We start from the raw sequence: 21,085 nt of genomic DNA, 5'->3' as shown, positions 1-21,085 counted from the left end.
TTGGGCAGGGAACTTCTTCCAGGAAACAACAACCCCTTTTCATGGTTTTATTTTTATTTTTTTTTATTTTTTATTTCACCTTTATTTAACCAGGTAGGCTAGTTGAGAACAAGTTCTCATTTGCAACTGCGACCTGGCCAAGATAAAGCATAGCAGTGTGAACAGACAACACAGAGTTACACATGGAGTAAACAATTAACAAGTCAATAACACAGTAGAAAAAAAGGATAGTCTATATACATTGTGTGCAAAAGGCATGAGGAAGTAGGCGAATAATTACAATTTTGCAGATTAACACTGGAGTGATAAATGATCAGATGGTCATGTACAGGTAGAGATATTGGTGTGCAAAAGAGCAGAAAAGTAAATAAATAAAAACAGTATGGGGATGAGGTAGGTAAAAATGGGTGGGCTATTTACCGATAGACTATGTACAGCTGCAGTGATCGGTTAGCTGCTCAGATAGCAGATGTTTGAAGTTGGTGAGGGAGATAAAAGTCTCCAACTTCAGCGATTTTTGTAATTCGTTCCAGTCACAGGCAGCAGAGAACTGGAACGAAAGGCGGCCAAATGAGGTGTTGGCTTTAGGGATGATCAGTGAGATACACCTGCTGGAGCACGTGTTACGGGTGGGTGTTGCCATCGTGACCAGTGAACTGAGATAAGGCGGAGCTTTACCTAGCATGGACTTGTAGATGACCTGGAGCCAGTGGGTCTGGCAACGAATATGTAGCGAGGGCCAGCCGACTAGAGCATACAGGTCGCAGTGGTGGATGGTATAAGGTGCTTTAGTGACAAAACGGATGGCACTGTGATAAACTGCATCCAGTTTGCTGAGTAGAGTGTTGGAAGCAATTTTGTAGATGACATCGCCGAAGTCGAGGATCGGTAGGATAGTCAGTTGGTATCCAATTGGTTGTTACAGTCTTGTCTCATCGCTGCAACGCCCATACAGACTCACACAGGGACATTCTATGAGCAAAGGGAGCCTAATGGAGCAGTTGGATCATACCCTCTGATAGTGAGGACAGTCAGCTTGAGGACAGTGACAGCGAAGAAGAGTGGACCCCAGAATCTGGTTGGATAGGCAGTGAAATACTAGGTTATGCCCAACTTGTATTTTCTTAGGAAAAGAGTGCTTGTTTCTACTATATTTCACTTAATACATGTTCTGTTTCTGATTTTCCTTTGTGTTTTAGCCTACCTTTATGGCACAGCGTTGCCCTGAGGCAACAAAAACTGATTCATTCATGCTGCAGTAGTTTGTGTCCGGGGGCTAGGGTCAGTCTGTTATATCTGGAGTATTTCTCCTGTCTTATCTGGTGTCCTTTGTGAATTTTAGTATGCTCCCTCTAATTCTCTCTCATTCTCTCTCTCTCTTCTCTCGGAGGACCTGAGCCCTAGGACCATGCCTCAGGACTACCTGGCCTGATGACTCCTTGCGGTCCCCAGTCCACCTGGTCGTGCTGCTGTTCCAGTTTGAACTGTTCTGCCTGCGGCTATGGAACCCTGACCTGTTCACCGGACGTGCTACCTTGTTCCGGACCTGCTGTTTTCAACTCTCTCTCTACCGCACCTGCTGTCTCTAACTCTAATGATCGGCTATGAAAATCCAACTGACATTTACTCCTGAGGTGCTGACCTGTTGCACCCTCTACAACCACTGTGATGAGTATTATTTGACCCTGCTGGTCATCTATGAACATTTGAACATCTTGCCAAGGTACTGTTATAATCTCCACCCAGTCCTCCCGTCAGAGCCTGGTTCCTCTCTAGGTTTCTTCCTAGGTTCCTTCCTTTAGGGAGTTTTTCTTAGCCACCGTGCTTTTACATCTGCATTGCTTGCTGTTTGGGGTTTTAGGCTGGGTTTCTGTACAGTACTTTGTGACATCGGCTGATGTAAAAAGGGCTTTATAAATTAATGTGATTGATTGATATGGGTATATTTATATTATCAGAAAGCCTACATCTTCCATGGTCCATCTAATTTACCTTGCATCTTTTTTAATTGTTTTCTGGATGTTGCTGCAACACCGCTTCTCTCTTCACCTCTTCAACAAAAATAATCTCTTCATCCTCTGACTCCTCCCTGCGGTCTGGTTCACTTTTATTTTCACAAAAGCTCTGACGTCAGCTCTGGGTAGTGGAGAGTGTAAACGCACACACGCCTTTAGTTGGAAAAAGTTGCCCACTCTCAATTTTCCGTAAAGGAAACGACGTTTTTTTCTTCCGGCATCTCTGCTTGCGAGGGGACAATGTGCGACCCACACATGTCCGTGTGTTGACAGCGCAGGACACTCCGTGTGTTTGGTGTATACTACAGTTGTGGTTTTCCCTGACTCACCTATAGAGCGTAGGCTTAAACAGGTAGACCAGGTAGGCTACGGGAGCGATATCCGGAAGAACAAGCACATCTGATTGTTCCCACTATTTTTCTCTTACCTTTGCAACTGAACTTCTCCCAATAACGTTTATGCAGTTTTGATAATTCTTCGGAGAGAGTAGAAGTGTGAAGATGACGGAACTACCAGTTCACAAGAAAAATATGCTGATTCTAGTTGATGTTCTCTGTGTGTTTGTCGGTAAGTGCCCTATTTCTCTCTCTCTAGCAACATGGCTGATATAACACTATTTGTTGTAATAACCAAGGACACAACTCGCTCTCTGCCGTCTATACATGCTCAATGCAATAGGGTAGCACTAGCCACCGATACATCAATAAAATAGTTGTGTATGTATAATTGTTTATTGGGTAAATGCTGGATAAGACTGAGATGGTGGGGACTTTGTAAACAATGATATGCAGGCTACACACACACAAGCCACAGGCCAAAGCCCAACATGCAGGACACTTTCCATGGAAGGCCAGTTATACAGACAGACACACCGCAATAGTATTGTAATAGGAAGAGAGTCAGCATTGCACGAGTTATAGCTTGTTTAATGGATTCTTTCATTGTCTGTCAACACATTACAGGTGGGCACAGTGCCTGGTGGAGTGGTGTAACACTGATCTGTATTGATTCAAGTACTATAGATTGTAGGCTAGTCATCAGTCAGCATGGGTTAGTAAAACAAAATGCATAGTCACAATTACTATGATTTTAAGTTCTCTATATCACAGTTACAATTTATGATGACCATTTTAAAAATAATCTGTAATTGCTTGTGTGTGTGTGTGTGCACTTGTAACAGAACACCTGTTCTTTTGACTGGCATTCCATGGAAAGTGTCCTGCTTGTTGGGCTTTGCCCTGTAGCTTCCAGTGTGTTTGTGTGTGTGGAGCCTGGGTTTGCATGTTCGGACTTGTACTGGACTCTCAGTACTACAGGATCTGTAGTTTAGAATAGACATTTGGGTGGGCAGTCTCCTTCCCCCTTTATCTCCCACTCCCTCCACCTCTTTCCATCTTCATCCCTTTCTTTCTTCCCCCTATCCCCCACTCTTTGTCTTCCTCCCCCACTCTTTGTCTTCCTCCCCCACTCCCTTGCTCTCTTTCTCTCATGGTATTTAGTGAGAGAGTAGGGTTGTTTAACAGTTAAGCGGAGGTAAGCTGGTCCTTGTTAACAGACGACATCACCTTGTGGCATAACCATGTTTGTTGACAGTCTCAGAGGGCTGTGTGTCTGGGCCTGGGGTCTGACGACAGTAACCATGTTTGTTGACAGTCTCAGAGGGCTGTGTGTCTGGGCCTGGGGTCTGACGACAGTAACCATGTTTGTTGACAGTCTCAGAGGGCTGTGTGTCTGGGCCTGGGGTCTGACGACAGTAAAATCACTTTCTTTCTTCTTTCATTATTTCCTCCCTCAATCTCTCCAGTTGGTTCTTTTTTCTTTCATCTCTCCTGCCTCCACCCTCTCTATCTCTCGATAGATAGTGGTCTCTGGGAATAGCAGTAATTAGTGACAAGAAAACTATTGGGATTTTTTTTATTCCCAGTCCAGATGAGTGATACAGGGTTGTGTGTGTGTGTGTGTGTGTGCATACTTGTGTGTGTGTGTGTTACCCCAGCTTCCTCACTGTGTCATTAATATAGTAGGAATGTGCCGAGTCGACAAACTGGATCTGATTTGACAAAGCTTTCCCTCACTCCTCTTTCTTTCTCTCCCTCTCTCATTCACCCATCTCTCTTTTACTCACTCTCTCATTCTCCTATCCCTCTTTTACTCACTCTCATTCTCTCCCTCTCTCATTCACCATCCCTCTTTTACTCACTCTTATTCTCCTATCCCTCTTTCTCTCCCACTCTCTTTCTCCCATCCCACTCTCTTTCTCCCATCCCACTCTCTTTCTCCCATCCCACTCTTTCTCCCATCCCACTCTCTTTCTCCCATCCCACTCTCTTTCTCCCATCCCACTCTCTTTCTCCCATCCCACTCTCTTTCTCCCATCCCACTCTCTTTCCCCCATCCCACTCTCTTTCCCCCATCCCACTCTTTCTCCCATCCCACTCTCTTTCTCCCATCCCACTCTCTTTCTCCCATCCCACTCTCTTTCTCCCATCCCACTCTCTTTCTCCCATCCCACTCTCTTTCTCCCATCCCACTCTTTCTCCCATCCCTCTTTTACGCTCTCTCTATCCTCTTTCTCTGTTTTACTCTTTTCTCCTCTCCTTTGCCTCTTGTCCTTTGCCTTGTTATCACTGCAGACAAAGAAACATTACACACACACACACACACACACAGAGAGAGAGGCACACTGAGTTATTTCTGTAACACACTCTAACAAAAATACCAACCAAACGCCACCAGCACCAAGCACTCTGCTGTTATATGCATAACACAAAGGGCTAACGTATCCATAATTTCATTTGGACCTTTAGATCGTTCAATATTGACTGGTAATTGTGTGAATGGGACAGATTACTGTTGTAAGACCTGTACACACCCTCTGGAAGAATCTGATTGGCAGACAATGATCATGTTCATTCTAAGGCAGCTGCCGTGGCTCTAAGTTCTTACTGTTATTTATGTGACTTGGGGTTTGGAGAGCATCTGCATCAAACTATAGACTGATACCAACTGTTGTTGTGTTAGTTTGTTATTTATCGGTTTGATTTTCTGGGTTTTGCGCACAGAGTTAGAGAAGATACTCTGCTGCTGTTTTACTGACTCTCTCACTCTCACACACACACACACACACACACACACACACACACCCCATCTCTCTGTGCCAACTATGTGTGTGTGTGTGAGAGAGAGAGGAGGGGGGGGGGGGGTTGACCTTTCCTGTGTGGAAAATAACCAGGATTCTGACAGTACAGCGGGATTACTACAGCCATAGAGTACTGATCCTCTTCCTGCACTGTCTCCCTATTGGAATCTCTCTATTGTCTAGATTTAATCAGTGTGTGTGTAGCTTTTGGATGTGATTAGTAGGACAGTCTGGAGAATAACAGGAACACTTCTCAGGTCCCTCCTTCCTGTGAGGTCAGAGGTCAAGAGGAAGTTGATCATGTGTCATATCTCACCAGACATTCCTCCATGTTTGTTTTCTCTGGGAGGAATCTGGAACTTTCTATCAACCAGATGAGAAACAATGTTATCCCCTGTTCTTCTTTCTCTCTGACCGTGCTGTCCATTCTGTTACTGACGACCCCCCCCTCGGCCCAGATAACTGTGTGGGGCGGGGGGTTAAAGAAGACACAGACTATGGACTCTGCTTCCTGAATCTGCCACTGGACACACAAACGCACAGCCCTCTGAGTCTGTGCCACATCGCTGTTCTTTCTACATCTCTGAGGAAGGTCAAGATGTGTGCTACAAACTAACCTCTTCCTGAAGATAATGCTTGAATCCGTTTTCCTTTGGGTTCATTAAAACATCTACAGTACCACTGGATCCCAGGTACGGATTGTCGCCAGTTCTGTTACAATATATGCCATTCCGCAAGGTTCCAGATTCACTGTTACAACGTTGTCTTAATAGTGTTGGTTTTCAATCTTTCATCTATTTATTCACACACTCCCCTTTCTCCTTCCTTTTAAAAAAATCTAATTCAGCTCAGCCCACTCTCTGGAGAGAGGAACAATAATGATCTTGGTTCAACTCAACCCTTGGCTACAATAACAATGTAGCAGAAACCTTACTGGAATAAAACTGGAGATGACTAAAATTCTATGTTTGTGTGTTTATTTCTCTGGCACTGCAGCAGAGTGCTACACACATGCACACCTCACCCTAACCACTACTCTCCAGAGAGCTGTCTTATCTGTTATCCTAGCACCATACAAAGTCGACATGACTTTAAAGTAAATACCAGTTAGTACACTTCAAAGTGTCTGAGTGCGTGCTTGACCTAGCGAATTAAGGTTGACCAAATAAGAGCCGGCTCTTGTAGGTGAACGTTGGGAGCCGGCTCGCATATCAGAAGAGCTGAATCCATTTATAAAAATATAAAAAAATTAAGAAATTAATAATCAAAAGATTTAAATTAATATAATTAACTAATTCAAAGAAGGAAAAATAAACATAATATAGGCCTAAATGCTCAAGCTGTCTGCTCAGACTAACAGCCTCACCTAAACAAGACTGCACTACAAGGTGGAATCAACATTTTATATGTTGAAGTGGTTTCTTGAGTCAAAGGATGCCATCATCTCTACCCTGGCCATTGTCAATGCACCTGATGATGCTCTAACCCAAGAGGAATGGGAGGTGGGACGGCCCCAGCAGTCAGCTGGGCAACAGGGAGGGACAGCCCCAGCAGTCAACTGGGCAACAGGGAGGGACCGCCCCAGCAGTCAGCTGGGCAACAGGGAGGGACAGCCCCAGCAGTCAACTGGGCAACAGGGAGGGACCGCCCCAGCAGTCAGCTGGGCAACAGGGAGGGACAGCCCCAGCAGTCAGCTGGGCAACAGGGAGGGACAGCCCCAGCAGTCAGCTGGGCAACAGGGAGGGACAGCCCCAGCAGTCAGCTGGGCAACAGGGAGGGACAGCCCCAGCAGTCAACTGGGCAACAGGGAGGGACAGCCCCAGCAGTCAGCTGGGCAACAGGGAGGGACAGCCCCAGCGGTCAACTGGGCAACAGGGAGGGACAGCCTCAGGCCACCAGGGCAACAGGGAGGGACAGCCTCAGGCCACCAGGGCAACAGGGAGGGACAGCCCCAGCGGTCAACTGGGCAACAGGGAGGGACAGCCCCAGCAGTCAACTGGGCAACAGGGAGGGACAGCCCCAGCGGTCAACTGGGCAACAGGGAGGGACAGCCCCAGCAGTCAACTGGGCAACAGGGAGGGACAGCCCCAGCAGTCAACTGGGCAACAGGGAGGGACAGCCCCAGCAGTCAGCTGGGCAACAGGGAGGGACAGCCCCAGCGGTCAACTGGGCAACAGGGAGGGACAGCCCCAGCAGTCAACTGGGCAACAGGGAGGGACAGCCCCAGCAGTCAACTGGGCAACAGGGAGGGACAGCCCCAGCAGTCAACTGGGCAACAGGGAGGGACAGCCCCAGCAGTCAGCTGGGCAACAGGGAGGGACGGCCCCAGCGGTCAACTGGGCAACAGGGAGGGACGGCCCCAGCAGTCAGCTGGGCAACAGGGAGGGACAGCCCCAGCAGTCAGCTGGGCAACAGGGAGGGACAGCCCCAGCGGTCAACTGGGCAACAGGGAGGGACAGCCTCAGGCCACCAGGGCAACAGGGAGGGACAGCCCCAGCAGTCAACTGGGCAACAGGGAGGGACAGCCTCAGGCCACCAGGGCAACAGGAAGAAGAGGGAGCAGAAGCACCAGCAGTAGTGCCACAAACATCTGCTGTTTGAAGAGACAGCAACTGGGGATGCAGCACGAAGGAATCTCTCAGCAGACGCCATAATGGAGGTCTGATCCTATTTGGAGGAGCCCCTCTGCAGATCCTCTGAGCTGGTGGAAGAACAAGGCCTCTGTCTACCCACGGCTTACTAAAGTCCTGGCAGGGAGACTCTGCCACATCCATTCCCTCTGAGAGGGTCTTCTCGAAAATGGAACAAATAATTACTGAGAGAAGAAACCGCATCAGCTCCTCAAAAGTGAGGCAGCTTGCATTTCTGAATGTAAATCTCTCATGAAAGCAAAATATGGTGAACATTGCTGTGTGCTGCTGGTTATAACATGCCAATAAAGAAGAGAGAGAAAAGAGGGACCAGTTTAATGTTTTAAGTGGGATGCTGCAGTTTTGCACATTGTTATTTATTTTTCTTTGATATGGTGCAATATTCTATTATTATGTTCAGATTGTATTTGTTTTGAATTGTTACATTTATATGCACTTTGTTTATATACATTAAAACAGTTCTACTTTAAATGCAAATGTTTTAATAACATTATTTACCATAACGAACCAATGCATTTTTAAATACATTGTGGTTAATTAAGGTAGAGTATGATTTAATTAGAATTGTTTTAACACCAATCATAGTCAAACTATCGCAAACTGTTTGACTTGAAAAAATACAAAACATATTTTTTTTAAAGAGCCGGCTCACTGAAAAGAGCCGGAATGCATGACTCGTGACAATGTGAGCAGGGCGGGCGCCAGAAGGAATCAGTTGGACTGGCGTTGGATTTTTATAGGCGGGCCCGTTTTTTCACGGGACCTCCTGTGTGCAAGCACTTGCGCCATTACACATTTTGTTAATGTGTTTTATGATAAAGACAGCTTGTGAGTTTCAAGTTTGGGGAAGCTTACAAGTTATCCCACACTTTCTACCTGTTCTGATTATTTTAATACTGTGTACATTTTCGTGGAACAGTTTCATTTCAATAATGTTTTTTGTTTCTCAAAATTATTGTCACACGGTTAATGTTAATTTAAATAAGACAAATCTAGAAGTTTAAATTAAACTAATGCAAGAGCACCAGCCTTTGCCATATGGACACAGCCTACACCGTGGTCCATTGGAAGAAATGAGCACATGGAACTAAGAGAGAACCTATAGGCCAATGCTACAGTGGGCTTATTTTATTTAACATTTTATTCAACTATGCAAATTATTTAAGAACAAATTCTTATTTACAATCACGGCCTACCCCGGCCAAAACCGAACGACGCTGGGCCAATTGTGCTCATGTGATGCAGCCTGGATTCGAACCAGGTACTGCAGTGACGCCTCTCGGGAGCCCCTATAACTTCCACCATCAATTAAGTAAAATACATAAGCCTACATCTGACAAATAAAAACAGTATAACATATCCTGATGAAAAATTCAGGTTATTTCAATTGCATTAATCTATACTCTGCCTGTCTGCCTCTCAATCTGTCTTGTTTTGCGCGATGGGTAATGAAGTGTAACATTGTATCAACTCAGCATGTTGGTGTGCTCAGGCGTGCGCGCTCCCTCCATTAACATTATCAGGACAGAAAATCAGCATTGCTCACATAGAGAGCACTCAAAACAAAAGACAACGGAAAAAAATAGAAAAAAAATCTTTAAATTATGGTTATGAAATAAACCAAAACTTGTTTCTCACTGTCTTGGTGTAAGAGTGGGGTAACATCTCACAGCAATAACTGGCAAATCTGGTGCAGTCCATAAGGAGGGGAAGTACTGCAGTACCAAATACTGACTGTTACTTTTGATTTTTACCCCCCCCCCCCCCCCCCCCCCTGTTCAGGGACACATTATTCAATTTCTGTTAGTCACATGTCTGTGGAACTTGTTCAGTTTATGTCTCAGTTGTTGAATCTTGTTATGTTCATAAAAATATTTACACATGTTAAGTTTGCTGAAAATAAACAGTTGACAGTGAGAGGACATTTCTGTTTTTGCTGAGTTTATATGTAATGGTAAATTGATACAAATAAACAATCGAAGGGCAAACTATTCTGGAGAGCTGATTGCATGCATTCTGGAGAGAGACGTCCATATCTCCGTCACACACTTCTCCCCTTCTTCTTGTCTCAACATTTTAAATTATACTCAAGACACATTCTAGATGCTTTACGCTAAGCCTATTGCCACACTCGCTGGCCAAATTGCTTGCTTCTGAAATAGGCCTATGCACTTGTGATGTGAAACAATACACTGTTGTTTAAAAATAAAAAATCATCATCATCTATGGCTAAGTCAAGCTGTCTGGTAAAGTACTTAGAATGATTTTATTTAGACAGAATAATTATAATTTTACTTTAGGGGAAGCCAGAATCTGAGCAGTGCGCTGTGCACCCGCCAATTTCCCTTTCTAGTTCGCAAGTGGATGAAACCAGATCTGGATATAATGACGAGATTCTCGTATCTCTGTCCTAACAATTTGAGTCGTTGTCCCAAAGGCAGGAATGCAGGCACAAGCTAGGTCTGCATGATACAGAAAGTAACCAGAGCCCTTCCCTTTCTCCACATGTTGTTAGGTTACAGCCTTATTCTAAAATTGATTACATTTAATGTTTTTCCTCATCAATCTACACACCATACCCCATAATGACAAAGCGAAAACAGTTTTATTTTTTATTTTTTGGAAATGTAATTAAAACATATATTTTTTTAAATGTACATGAGTATTCAGACCCTTTGCTATGAAACTCCAAATTGATCTCAGGTGCATCCTGTTCCCATTGATCATCCTTGAGATGTTTCTACAACTTGATTGGAGTCCACCTGTGGTAAATGCAATTGATTTGGACATGATTTGCATGTCAGAGAAAAAACCAAGCCATGAGGTCGAAGGAATTGTCCGTAGAGTCCAGAGACACGATTGTGTCGAGGCACCGACCTGAGGAAGGGTACCAAAAAATTTATGCAGCATTGAAGGTCCACAGGAACACAGTGGCCCCATCATTCTTGAATGGAAGAAGTTTGGAACCACCAACACTCTTCCTAGAGCCTGCCGCCCGGCCAAACTGAGCAAACAGGGGAAAAGGGCCTTGGTCAAGGAGGTGACCAAGTACCCGATGGTCACTCTGTCAGAGCTCTAGAGTTCTTCTGTGGAGATGGGAGAACCTTCCAGAAGGACAAGCATCTCTGCAGCACTCCACCAATCAGGCCGTTATGGTAGAGTGGCCAGAGGGAAGCCACTCCTCAGTGAAAGGCACATGACAGCCCACTTGGGGTCAGAATCTCTGGTCTGATGAAACCAAGATTGAAGTCTTTGGCCTGAATGCCAAACATCACGTCTGGAGGAAACCTGGCACCATCCCTACGGTGATGTATAGTGGTGGCAGCATCCTGCTGTGAGGATGTTTTTCAGTGGCAGGGACTGGGAGACTAGACAGGATCGAGGGAAAGATGAATGGAGCATAGTACAGTGAGATCCTTGATGAAAACCTGCTCCAGTGTGCTCAGATTGGGGTGAAGGTTCACCTTCCAACAGGACAACAACCCTAAGCGCACAGCCAAGACAATGCAGGGGTGGCTTCGGAACAAGTCTCTGAATGTCCTTGAGTGACCCAGCCAGAGCCCTGACTTGAACCTGATCGAACATCTCTGGAGAGACCTAAAAATAGCTGTATAGCGACGCTCCCCATCCAATCTGACAGAGCTTGAGAGGATCTACAGAGAAGAATGGGAGAAACTCCCCAAATACAGTTGTGCCAAGCTTGTTGCGTCATACCCAAGAAGACTTGAGGCTCTTTATCGCTGCCAAAGGTGCTTCAACAAAGTACTGAGTAAATGTTCTGAATACCTATGTAAATGTAATATTTCATTTAAAAAAAAAAATATTTAATACATTTGCAGAAAAAGAAGAAAAAAAACTGTTTTATGCTTTGTCAATATGGGGTATTGTGTGTTGATTGATGAGGGAAAAAACTATTTAATCCATTTTAGAATACAGCTGTAATGTAACAAAATGTGGAAAAAGCCAATGGGTCTGAATCATTTTCGAATGCACTTTATTATACCCATAGAAACACAGCCATGCAATCTCCATAGAGAAACATTGGCAGTTAAATGGCCTTACCGAAGAGCTCAATGACTTTCAATGTGGTTCCAAAAAGTCAGTTTGTCAAATTTCTGTGCTGCTAGAGCTGCCCCGGTCAACTTTAAGTGCTGTCATTCTGAAGTAGAAACGTCTGGGAGCAACAACAGCTCAGCCGCAAAGTGGTAGGCCACACAAGCACACAGAACGGGAATGCTGAGTGCTAAAGCACATAAAAAATTGTCTGTCCTCTATTTGCAATACTCACTACTGAGTTCCAAACTGCCAGCACAAGAACTGTTTGTCAGGAACTTCCTGAAATGGGTTTCCATGACCGAACAGCTGTATTTCTGTCTGTAATAAAGCCATTTTGTGGGGGAAAACTAATTCGGATTGGGAGGGCCTGGCTCCCAAGTTGGTGGCCCTATGCCCTCCCAGGCCCACAAATGGCTGTTCCATTGCCCACTCATGTGAAATCCATAGATTAGAGCCTAATTTATTTATTTAAATTGACTGATTTCCTTCTATGAACTGTTACTCAGTAAAATCTTTGAAATTGTTGCATGTTGCTTTTTATATTTTTGTTCAGTATATGACTGGTGGAGGTTCAGTCTGCATCAGGGGAGCATGTTGTCTAGTGACAGGGTTCATGAAAACATCAGGGTGTGTAAAACCATTGTCCTGTCAGATTTGAGTGTGTGTGTTTGTACACCATTGTGTTGTCAGTTGAGACAGTTTTATAGTCTATACTGGTGCCAGTCTCTCTGCTCTGGTCTGTGAGTCACTGAACTATGGGGGGAGAGCGAGGGAGGGAAAGAAAGAGGGGGTGAGGTTTGAATGTGGTAAAGAGAGGAGAAATGTTCAAAGAAAAGTCCATGGTCTCTTCTGTGAGAGATCATTTTAAGGGAATTTCTCATGGTAACTTTGGGACATTCATATCTCTCTCTCTCTGTCTGTCTCTCTCTGTCTCTCTCTCTCTCTCTGTGTGTGTGTGGTGTGTGTGTGTCCCTTCCGGTAGTCCGCTCCCATGCCCTTGTCAGCGGGGCTCAGTGGTGAATGTTTAAGGCTGTTACGCTGTTAGGCATATCTATGGTGATGGATGTGTGTGCGTGCATGAGCATCAGTGCGCACACAGTATCTAAACCCAGAGGCCCAACGACGCAAAACTTCCAGGAACGCTTCGTGATGCAGACTCGACAGACCAGACAGGGGTTTGGGAAGTCAATGGGAGAATTGAGAAATTCTTCCTTTGCCGTTAATATTCTCTAAATCGAAAGGCACAACCTAGGTGTCTTAAGTAGCTGAACATGTTACTCCAATCTTGTGTGAAAGTGACAAACTGACATGTTTTCATTTTGGTGTAAAATAACTTTATATCTAAGGAGGGCCTTAGATTTGACGGCCTGTTCATGCGCAGTTCGGAGCGAGACGATCGTTAGACCCGATGAAGTTTCTGAGCTTAGCTAGCCAACGTTGCCATGACATCGCCTACAAGCATGATTGGGGATTTCTATTGGAGAAGCCGTTTCTAGGCATGGTCAACTATACAATCTTTGGAGCGCGCGTGTGTGTGGCGACAGCTAGCAGCTTCCTCCCCAGGGGACGGAGGTCACTGATATACTGCTGACCAATAAGTGCCTCGATGTGCCTTCACATGCCCATGTATTGTTCACAGTTCCTGTCCAGCTGATAGATTTAAACATGCCTGTTGAGCTGCTTCTTGAACCTCAATCTCACCTAGACAGAGATAAGTTCAGCACCATGTTGATACTGTCTCCCTTGACCCACTCCGACACCCCTCCTCTCTCTCCCTCTACCCTTCCTATCGCTCTCCCCCCTTCCCAGCGGCCCTTCCGTCTGCGGTCTTGACGTTAATGTTCAGCCCGTACCAGAGGGGTATCTACTGTGATGACGAGAGCATCAGATATCCTTACAGAAGAGACACCATCTCCCACAGGGCAATGGCTGCAGTTACCATCCCCTCCTCCATAGTCATAGTAAGTTTGATGAACAACTTGATGGTTATGGCACGCTATGGTACGAGTTTACCTCTGCTATGGTACGAGTTTACCTCTGCTATGGTACGAGTGTGCCTCTGCTATGGTACGAGTGTACCTCTGCTATGGTACGAGTGTACCTCTGCTATGGTACGAGTTTACCTCTGCTATGGTACGAGTTTACCTCTGCTATGGTACGAGTTTACCTCTGCTATGGTACGAGTGTGCCTCTGCTATGGTACGAGTGTACCTCTGCTATGGTACGAGTGTACCTCTGCTATGGTACGAGTGTACCTCTGCTATGGTACGAGTGTACCTCTGCTATGGTACGAGTGTACCTCTGCTATGGTACGAGTTTACCTCTGCTATGGTACGAGTGTACCTCTGCTATGGTACGAGTTTACCTCTCTCTCTCCATAGATAACTACAGGAGAAGCTTTCCTGGTGTACTCCAAGCGTCTCCACTCCAACTCTAACTTTAACCAGTACATGTCAGCTCTCTACAAGGTCAGTTGGAACACGGGTCATAGTTTTGGACTGACAATATGTGGTCTTAGCTCGGATTGGCTAGCTGCCTCTTCCCAATTTCATTGGTTCGGGAAAGGGGTTAAATTGGCCTGTGCTGTGCCTCTACTAGGTGGTGGGGACCTTTCTGTTTGGAGCAGCTGTGAGCCAATCACTGACTGACCTGGCCAAGTTCACCATTGGCAGGCCACGCCCTAACTTCCTGTCTGTGTGTAATCCCACGGTGTGTTCTGGGTACATGCTGCAACTCAACTGTACTGGCAACCCTCGAAACGTCACTGAGTCCAGGTGTGTGTGTCTTTCTGTCTGTCTGTCCGTCTTTCTTCTCTTGCTGTGTGATGCAATGTCAACATGTTTCTCTCTGTGTTCCAGATTGTCGTTTTACTCCGGACACTCTGCCTTCGGGATGTACAGCATGCTGTTTCTAGCAGTGAGTGTTTTTTATTTGTGTGAGTTTCATACACACGTGAGATGACGATTAATGTGTGTGTGTGTGTGTGTGTGTGTGTATATAGTTGTATGTGCAAGCACGTATGCAGGGGAAGTGGACTCGTCTGGTCAGACCCACAGTGCAGTTCTTCCTCGTGGCGTTTGCGTTGTACGTTGGATACACACGGGTTAGCGACTACAAACACCACTGGAGCGACGTACTGGTGGGACTGCTGCAGGGAACTCTCATCGCTGTGCTCAACGTGAGTGTGTGTAGGGGGTTGTAGGAGGTGTGTGTCTAGGGGGTTGTAGGAGGTGTGTGTCTAGGGGGTTGTAGGAGGTGTGTGTGTGTAGGGGGTTGTAGGAGGTGTGTGTGTGTAGGGGATTGTAGGAGGTGTGTGTCTAGGGGGTTGTAGGAGGTGTGTGTGTAGGGGGTTGTAGGAGGTGTGTGTGTGTGTAGGGGATTGTAGGAGGTGTGTGTGTAGGGGGTTGTAGGAGGTGTGTGTTTGTACATGTCCGACTATTAATGATGAGCAATTAACCCAAAATGTTTGTAATATTGTGGTTTTGGAACAAATAATTGACTGATGTCAGTTCAATTATTTTAATTCCATTTCGGGGGTCTGTGAGCTCAATGCCACATTGCACAGTTTCTATACAGATTAATCAGATCAAGCCCGAACTGTGCGATGTTGTAGTTTTCCAGAAAATACATTATCGAAGTGATTCAGCAGTCATAAAAGTATGCCTTCTTAACTTTGATGAACTACTAAAATAGTGATTTTGTTAGAAAGCATAGGGACTTGGCATAAAATAATAAAGTTCACAAATAAATCAAATGTAATATACACAACAACCGAGATATTTGATTAAAGTAATGTGAATGATGGTTAATAAGTGATGAGCAGTAATGGACAGTCACTACCATCATGGGACTTTTATTGTTTTATTCTGTGTAATAACATTTAACCCACAATGCATAATGCATTTAATGCAAATAAATACAAAATTGTGACCGAAATCGAAAAGGCATTTTTTTCTTCGTAATCGAACTGAAACAGAACCGACCTCAAAAAGCACTAATCTCTCAGCACTACTGACCATAAAATGATCCTTTTCTCTCAGGTTTGCTACGTCTCTGATTTCTTTAAGCTCCGCCCCCCTCCTCGCTGCCCACGATCCGAGGCGGCTGAAGACGAACACCTAGAGGCCAAACCTGGCCTGGACCCAGACACACAACTACACAACAACCACTACAACTACGCAACTACTTCAGCCCAAACACAGACTAACAACGACACAACAACCACTGCGACTACACAACAACCGCTACACAACAATCACGGTAACTGTGGGGAAGTGGCGTAGAGAGTAATTTGTTGGTAGGTGGGCCTGCAGAAATTTGGGTGGGCAATTATTTTTAATTAAAATGTTTTGTTGTTGGGAAAAGGAGCTAACTTCCTGCAATGTTGCCATTGGGCCAAGAGATGAAATGTACAGTTTTATAGCTGTCTATGAATTCTATCTGATGATGTTTGCATGTTTAAGTGAAAAGACAACAAATAATTAGAGCCCGACCCGTATTGGATTTTTGGGTCCGATACCGATTTTGAGGGAGGGAAAAGTCACAGATTACTGATATCTGTCGACATATTGGTTTTTTAGAGGTTGAATGAAAAACAGACCAAATTGTGCTTCAAAGGATCAACAGATACTCTAAATGATGATTTCTTAACTAAATATTATAGTTAACATTATTTAAGAACATTGTATTTGTGGTTTACAGGAGATCCACCAAAAAGCAATTATATTCTCTATAAATACAACAGTGAATACAAAGCTTGTTTAGTTGACTTTCTTAGGTGCAACTTAAAAATGTCTATGGCAGTGGAAAAGAGGTATGAAAAAGTGTTTGTGCTAAACTACCATAAGGGTGAGTAGATTTTCTAGTGTTTTACAGCAGTCAAAGGTCATGGAAACAAACACTTTATGGCAACCTTGCAATGAGAGTACGTAATGACAAGCACAAGCTAGCTGTTCATTACGACAATGTTTTCTTACAGAAACCATATTTACATAACACTGTTATTCAATACAAAAGGTATTGGCTATACAATTCAACTGCAAATGGCATGCGCTGATGACTGAAAATGTTTATGCATGCAAATTCTTGCTGCGCTGGTTTTTGTCACACGTTCCAATTTCGCGAGCTAGCTAACGTTAGCTACTTATCTCATAATGAATGCAAGCACATGGCCTGAATGATAGACCTGCGCCAACTGTCTTGTTTTTTGCAGATTGCATATTTCAGAAAACAAACTAAATTAGCCCACTAGCTAACATAATAGGCCCTGACAGTATCGGTCTTCTTTTTGTATCAAGGACGAGTGTTCACTTTGGCGCCAGTCCAGTGTTGGCACATACGTAGCACAGATTGCTAGCTAGGTAGCTAAGTTCCCCACCCATGCCTATGCCCACGCCCACCCATGCCTACGCCCACCCATGCCTACACCCCTGCCATAGAGCTGTCTGTGTGAGAGAAGTGTGTATATCAGTGTAGGCTCATTGTATTGGCTGGAATGGAATAAATGGAACGGTATCAAACACGTTGGACTCTGTTCCATTTATTCCAGTCCAGCCATTACAATGATCCCGTCCTCCGATAGCTTCTCCCACCAGCCGCCACTGGTGTGTATGAGAGGATGTGTATAACCACTCACATGCACATGCATTTTAACTTTGTATTTTATTTTAATACAACGTACTAAAAGTATGGCGGATGAAACCGTTTTAGCAGAGAGAAAGACGTACTGTGTAGTTCCCTAGATTTCAATTATGCCAACAGGAAACACTGAAACAACAGTTTTACATTTTGTTATGATTCATTTCTATTTCCTTTGTGCAGCAGCATCAACCAGGTCTTCCTGGTGTTTGTAGTTTTTTTGAGTGTCCTTTTTTTTTGTTTGTTCCCGCCCACCACCAACCTACCTGATTTAACTAGTTGTTAAGACCTTGATTAGCTGAATCGGGTGGGTTAGTGTGCTCATCCTGTAGTTCTCCAGGAGGGGGGGGGGGACCAATGGTCTGGAGTTCAGTGTTAGGCCTACTGATACCTAACATGTCTGTAGAAGACATGCATGTACAGTATATGGAATGTAAAACAGTGTTGCATAGATAATTACTGTCTAACTGTTTATTTCTGTCGTATCTGTAAGATTGTAATACCACTACTAGCCCACTGTGATGTTTTTCTTATGTTATTGACGCAACTTGTATTAGTTACTCCAGTTTATTATATATAAAGCTGTGTATAACCTGCCTACCTGTATGTGCACACAGTAGGTCCTGTGAGATCATGATTCCATGTGCTGCCTTTGAAATGTTATTGATAATCAATCGTCAGTGTGTCAATGATTGAGTCGCTCACTGAGATGTTCTCTGAAAAACACATTACAGTTCTGCAAAGGGTTAATATATACACTATATGACCAAAAGTATGTGGACACCTGCTCGCCGAACATCTCATTCTGAAATCATGGTCATTAATATGGAGTTGGTCCTCCCTTTGCTGCTATAACAGCCTCCAATCTTCTGGGAAGGCTTTCCACTAGATGTTGGAACATTGCTACGGGGACTTGCTTCCATTCAGCCACCAGCATTAGTGAGGTTGGGCACTGATGTTAGGTGATTATGCCCGGTTTACAGTCGGTGTTACAATTAACCCCAAAGATTAATGGGGTTGAGGTCAGGGCTCTGTGCAGGCCAGTCAATTTCTTCCACACTGATCTCGACAAACCATTTCTGTATGGGCCTCGCCTTGTGCATGGGGGCATTGCCATGCTGAAACAGGAAAGGGCTTTCCCCAAACTGTTGCCACAATGTTGGAAGCACAATTGTCTAGAATGTCATTGATTTCCCTTCACTGGAACTAAAAAAACAGCCCCAGACCATTATTCCTCCTCCACCAAACTTTACAGTTGGCACTATGCATTGGGGCAGGTAGCGTTCTCCTGGCATCTGCCAAACCCAGATTCGTCCGTCGGACTGTCAGATGGTGAAGCGTGATTTATCACTCCAGAGAACGTATTTTCACTGATCCAGAGTCCAATTGCGAGCTTTACACCACTCCAGCTGATGCTTGGCATTGCACATGGTGATCTTAGGCTTGTGTGCTGCTGCTTGGCCATGGAAACTCATTTCATGAAGCTCCAGACAAACAGTTCTTGTGTTGACGTTGTTTCCAGAGGTGGTTTGGAACTCGGTAGTGAGTGTTGCAACCGAGGACAAGCAGTCCCGTTCTGTGAGCTTGTGTGGCCTACCACTTTGTAGCTGAGCCATTGTTTATCCTAGACATTTCCACTCACAATAACAGCACTTACAGTTGACTGGGGCAGCTCTAGCAGGGCAGAAATTTGACGAACTGACTTGTTGAAATGGTGGCATCCTATTACGGTGCCACGTTGAAAGTCACTGAGCTTTTCAGTACAGGCCATTGTTTGTCTATGGAGATTGCATGGCTGGGTGTTCAATTTATACACCTGTCAGCACGGGTGTTGCTGAAATCGCAGAATCCACTAATTTGAAGGGGTTTCAACCTACTTTTGGCCATGTAGTGTATTTTATTGTGTTTGTATCCACACTGTATTCCTTAATAAGCTTGTCTGTAACAAACTGTAGCTGCAATCAAATGTGTGTATTTCTTCTTGATGGAAAAGAGATCTTGAGTTTATGGAAGTATTTTTCCTTTATAATCTGACAACTCATGCTGAGACGAAAGTGCATGCAGAACCATAGAGTTACTGTTGTGGAGGGATGGATAAACGGATGGATAGGATGTCTTCAACTTCATGGATTCATCCATGTCATTCACTAGGACTTTCCCAATGTTGGTTGGAGTGAGGGCACACCAGACCCAGTGATGAAGACACTTGCACATGTTGTCAAATCTTTATTTCAATTTGTTTTATTTCTGTGTTGCTTTTTTTTGTAGTTTATGCATAAAGATAAACTAATATGTCCATTGTGCATCTGACTGATTTTTGAAAATGTTTATTAAAGTGTGTGTGTGTGTTGAGTCTGTAGCCTAATGAGGGAATAGTTACTGAAAAGGGTGCAGGTATAAATTCCCTGTACCTCAACCACGGTTGCTATAAAGCCCTGGGCATGATTCCATTTGTTTTGTTTGGGTGGTCCTTGCAGACAAAGACCCTCTTTGCAAACCATTTCGCTGTATACTCTATGCGCTTCCTCGTTAAGAACAGACAATGTTATGTTACTGATGGTTTGTACGTTTGTGGTTACCAGTGCAGCACCTTCTAGTTGTCACGTTGGGGATAACAGTTGTTGACAACTATAGCATTTTTAGCTAGGCCTAACCTTAACCTAATTCTCCTAACCTGCCTAGTTAATTCTCCTAACCTGCTATGTCAGGTATTCTAATCTGCATGTTAAAAAAACATCAGTATTGCCACAGCGACATGTTCTTGGATGTCCTCAGGTGAAACGCTATCCTGTTGACAACAGTGGAAGTCCCAGGATGCTGCAGGCCTGTCCAGACGTGTCTGAGTTGTGGGATAACTCTTGTCAATTGGAAAACAAACTCCATAGGGATATACTACAAGCAGAGTCAATGAGTTAGCCAGCTAATTCGCCTAAATATCCTGAGGTTTATTTTGTATTTTTTTGTATTTTAAAGAAAAGGTTTGAAATGGGAATGGTGCCTTCAGGAAATATTCATACTCCTCGACTTATTCCACTTTGTTACAGCCTGGATTCAATAGTTTCTCACCCATCTACACACAAACCTTTGTGACTAAGTAAAAGCATGCTTTTAGAAATGTTTGCAAATGTATTGAAAAATGAAGTACCGAAATATCTAAATTACATAAGTATTCACACGCCTAAGTCAAGACTTTGTGGAAGCAAGCACCTTTGGTAGGGATTACATCTCTGAGTCCTCTTGGGTATGTCTATCAGCTTTGCACATCTGGATTTGGGGATTTTCTCAAGTTCTGTTAAGTTAGATGGGGCACGATGGTGAACAGCAATCAAGTCTTTCCACAGACTGAAGCCATTCCAAAATTGCTTTGGGTCATTGTCCTGTTAACATATATCTTCACCCCCAGTCTGTCATTTGCACTCTGAAACAGGTTATCAAGGATATGCCTGTATTTGGCTCCATTTATTGTTCTCTCTATCCTTACCAGTCTCCCAGTCCCTCCCTCTGAAAAACATCCTGATGCTGCCACCACCATGCTTCACAGTAGGGATAGTGTTGGATGGGTAATGAGCTGTGCCTGGTTTTCTCCA

The 21,085-nt window shown here is 44.4% G+C and overlaps 1 protein-coding gene and 1 long non-coding RNA gene across 2 annotated transcripts; both read left to right on the top strand.

Annotated features, from left to right (window-relative positions):
- Positions 1-42: 42 nt before the first annotated feature.
- Positions 43-19,801, top strand: LOC110528892 (phospholipid phosphatase 2). The gene is made up of 7 exons (XM_021611072.3): positions 43-2,582; positions 13,671-13,822; positions 14,243-14,329; positions 14,460-14,635; positions 14,720-14,777; positions 14,863-15,039; positions 15,902-19,801. Exons 1-7 carry the CDS (start codon positions 2,516-2,518, stop codon positions 16,142-16,144), a joined length of 960 nt encoding a protein of 319 aa, XP_021466747.2. The 5' UTR covers positions 43-2,515; the 3' UTR covers positions 16,145-19,801.
- Positions 5,131-6,114, top strand: LOC149982303 (uncharacterized). The gene is made up of 2 exons (XR_016497089.1): positions 5,131-5,846; positions 6,002-6,114. It is a non-coding gene; the product is annotated as an uncharacterized LOC149982303 (long non-coding RNA).
- Positions 19,802-21,085: the final 1,284 nt, after the last annotated feature.

The sequence above is a fragment of the Oncorhynchus mykiss genome, chromosome 7 (genome assembly GCF_057628025.1).
Source record: "Oncorhynchus mykiss isolate SJ-2025 chromosome 7, ASM5762802v1, whole genome shotgun sequence".
In the NCBI taxonomy this organism is placed as follows: domain Eukaryota; kingdom Metazoa; phylum Chordata; class Actinopteri; order Salmoniformes; family Salmonidae; genus Oncorhynchus; species Oncorhynchus mykiss.
This window is presented reverse-complemented; position numbering and strand designations above follow the sequence as displayed.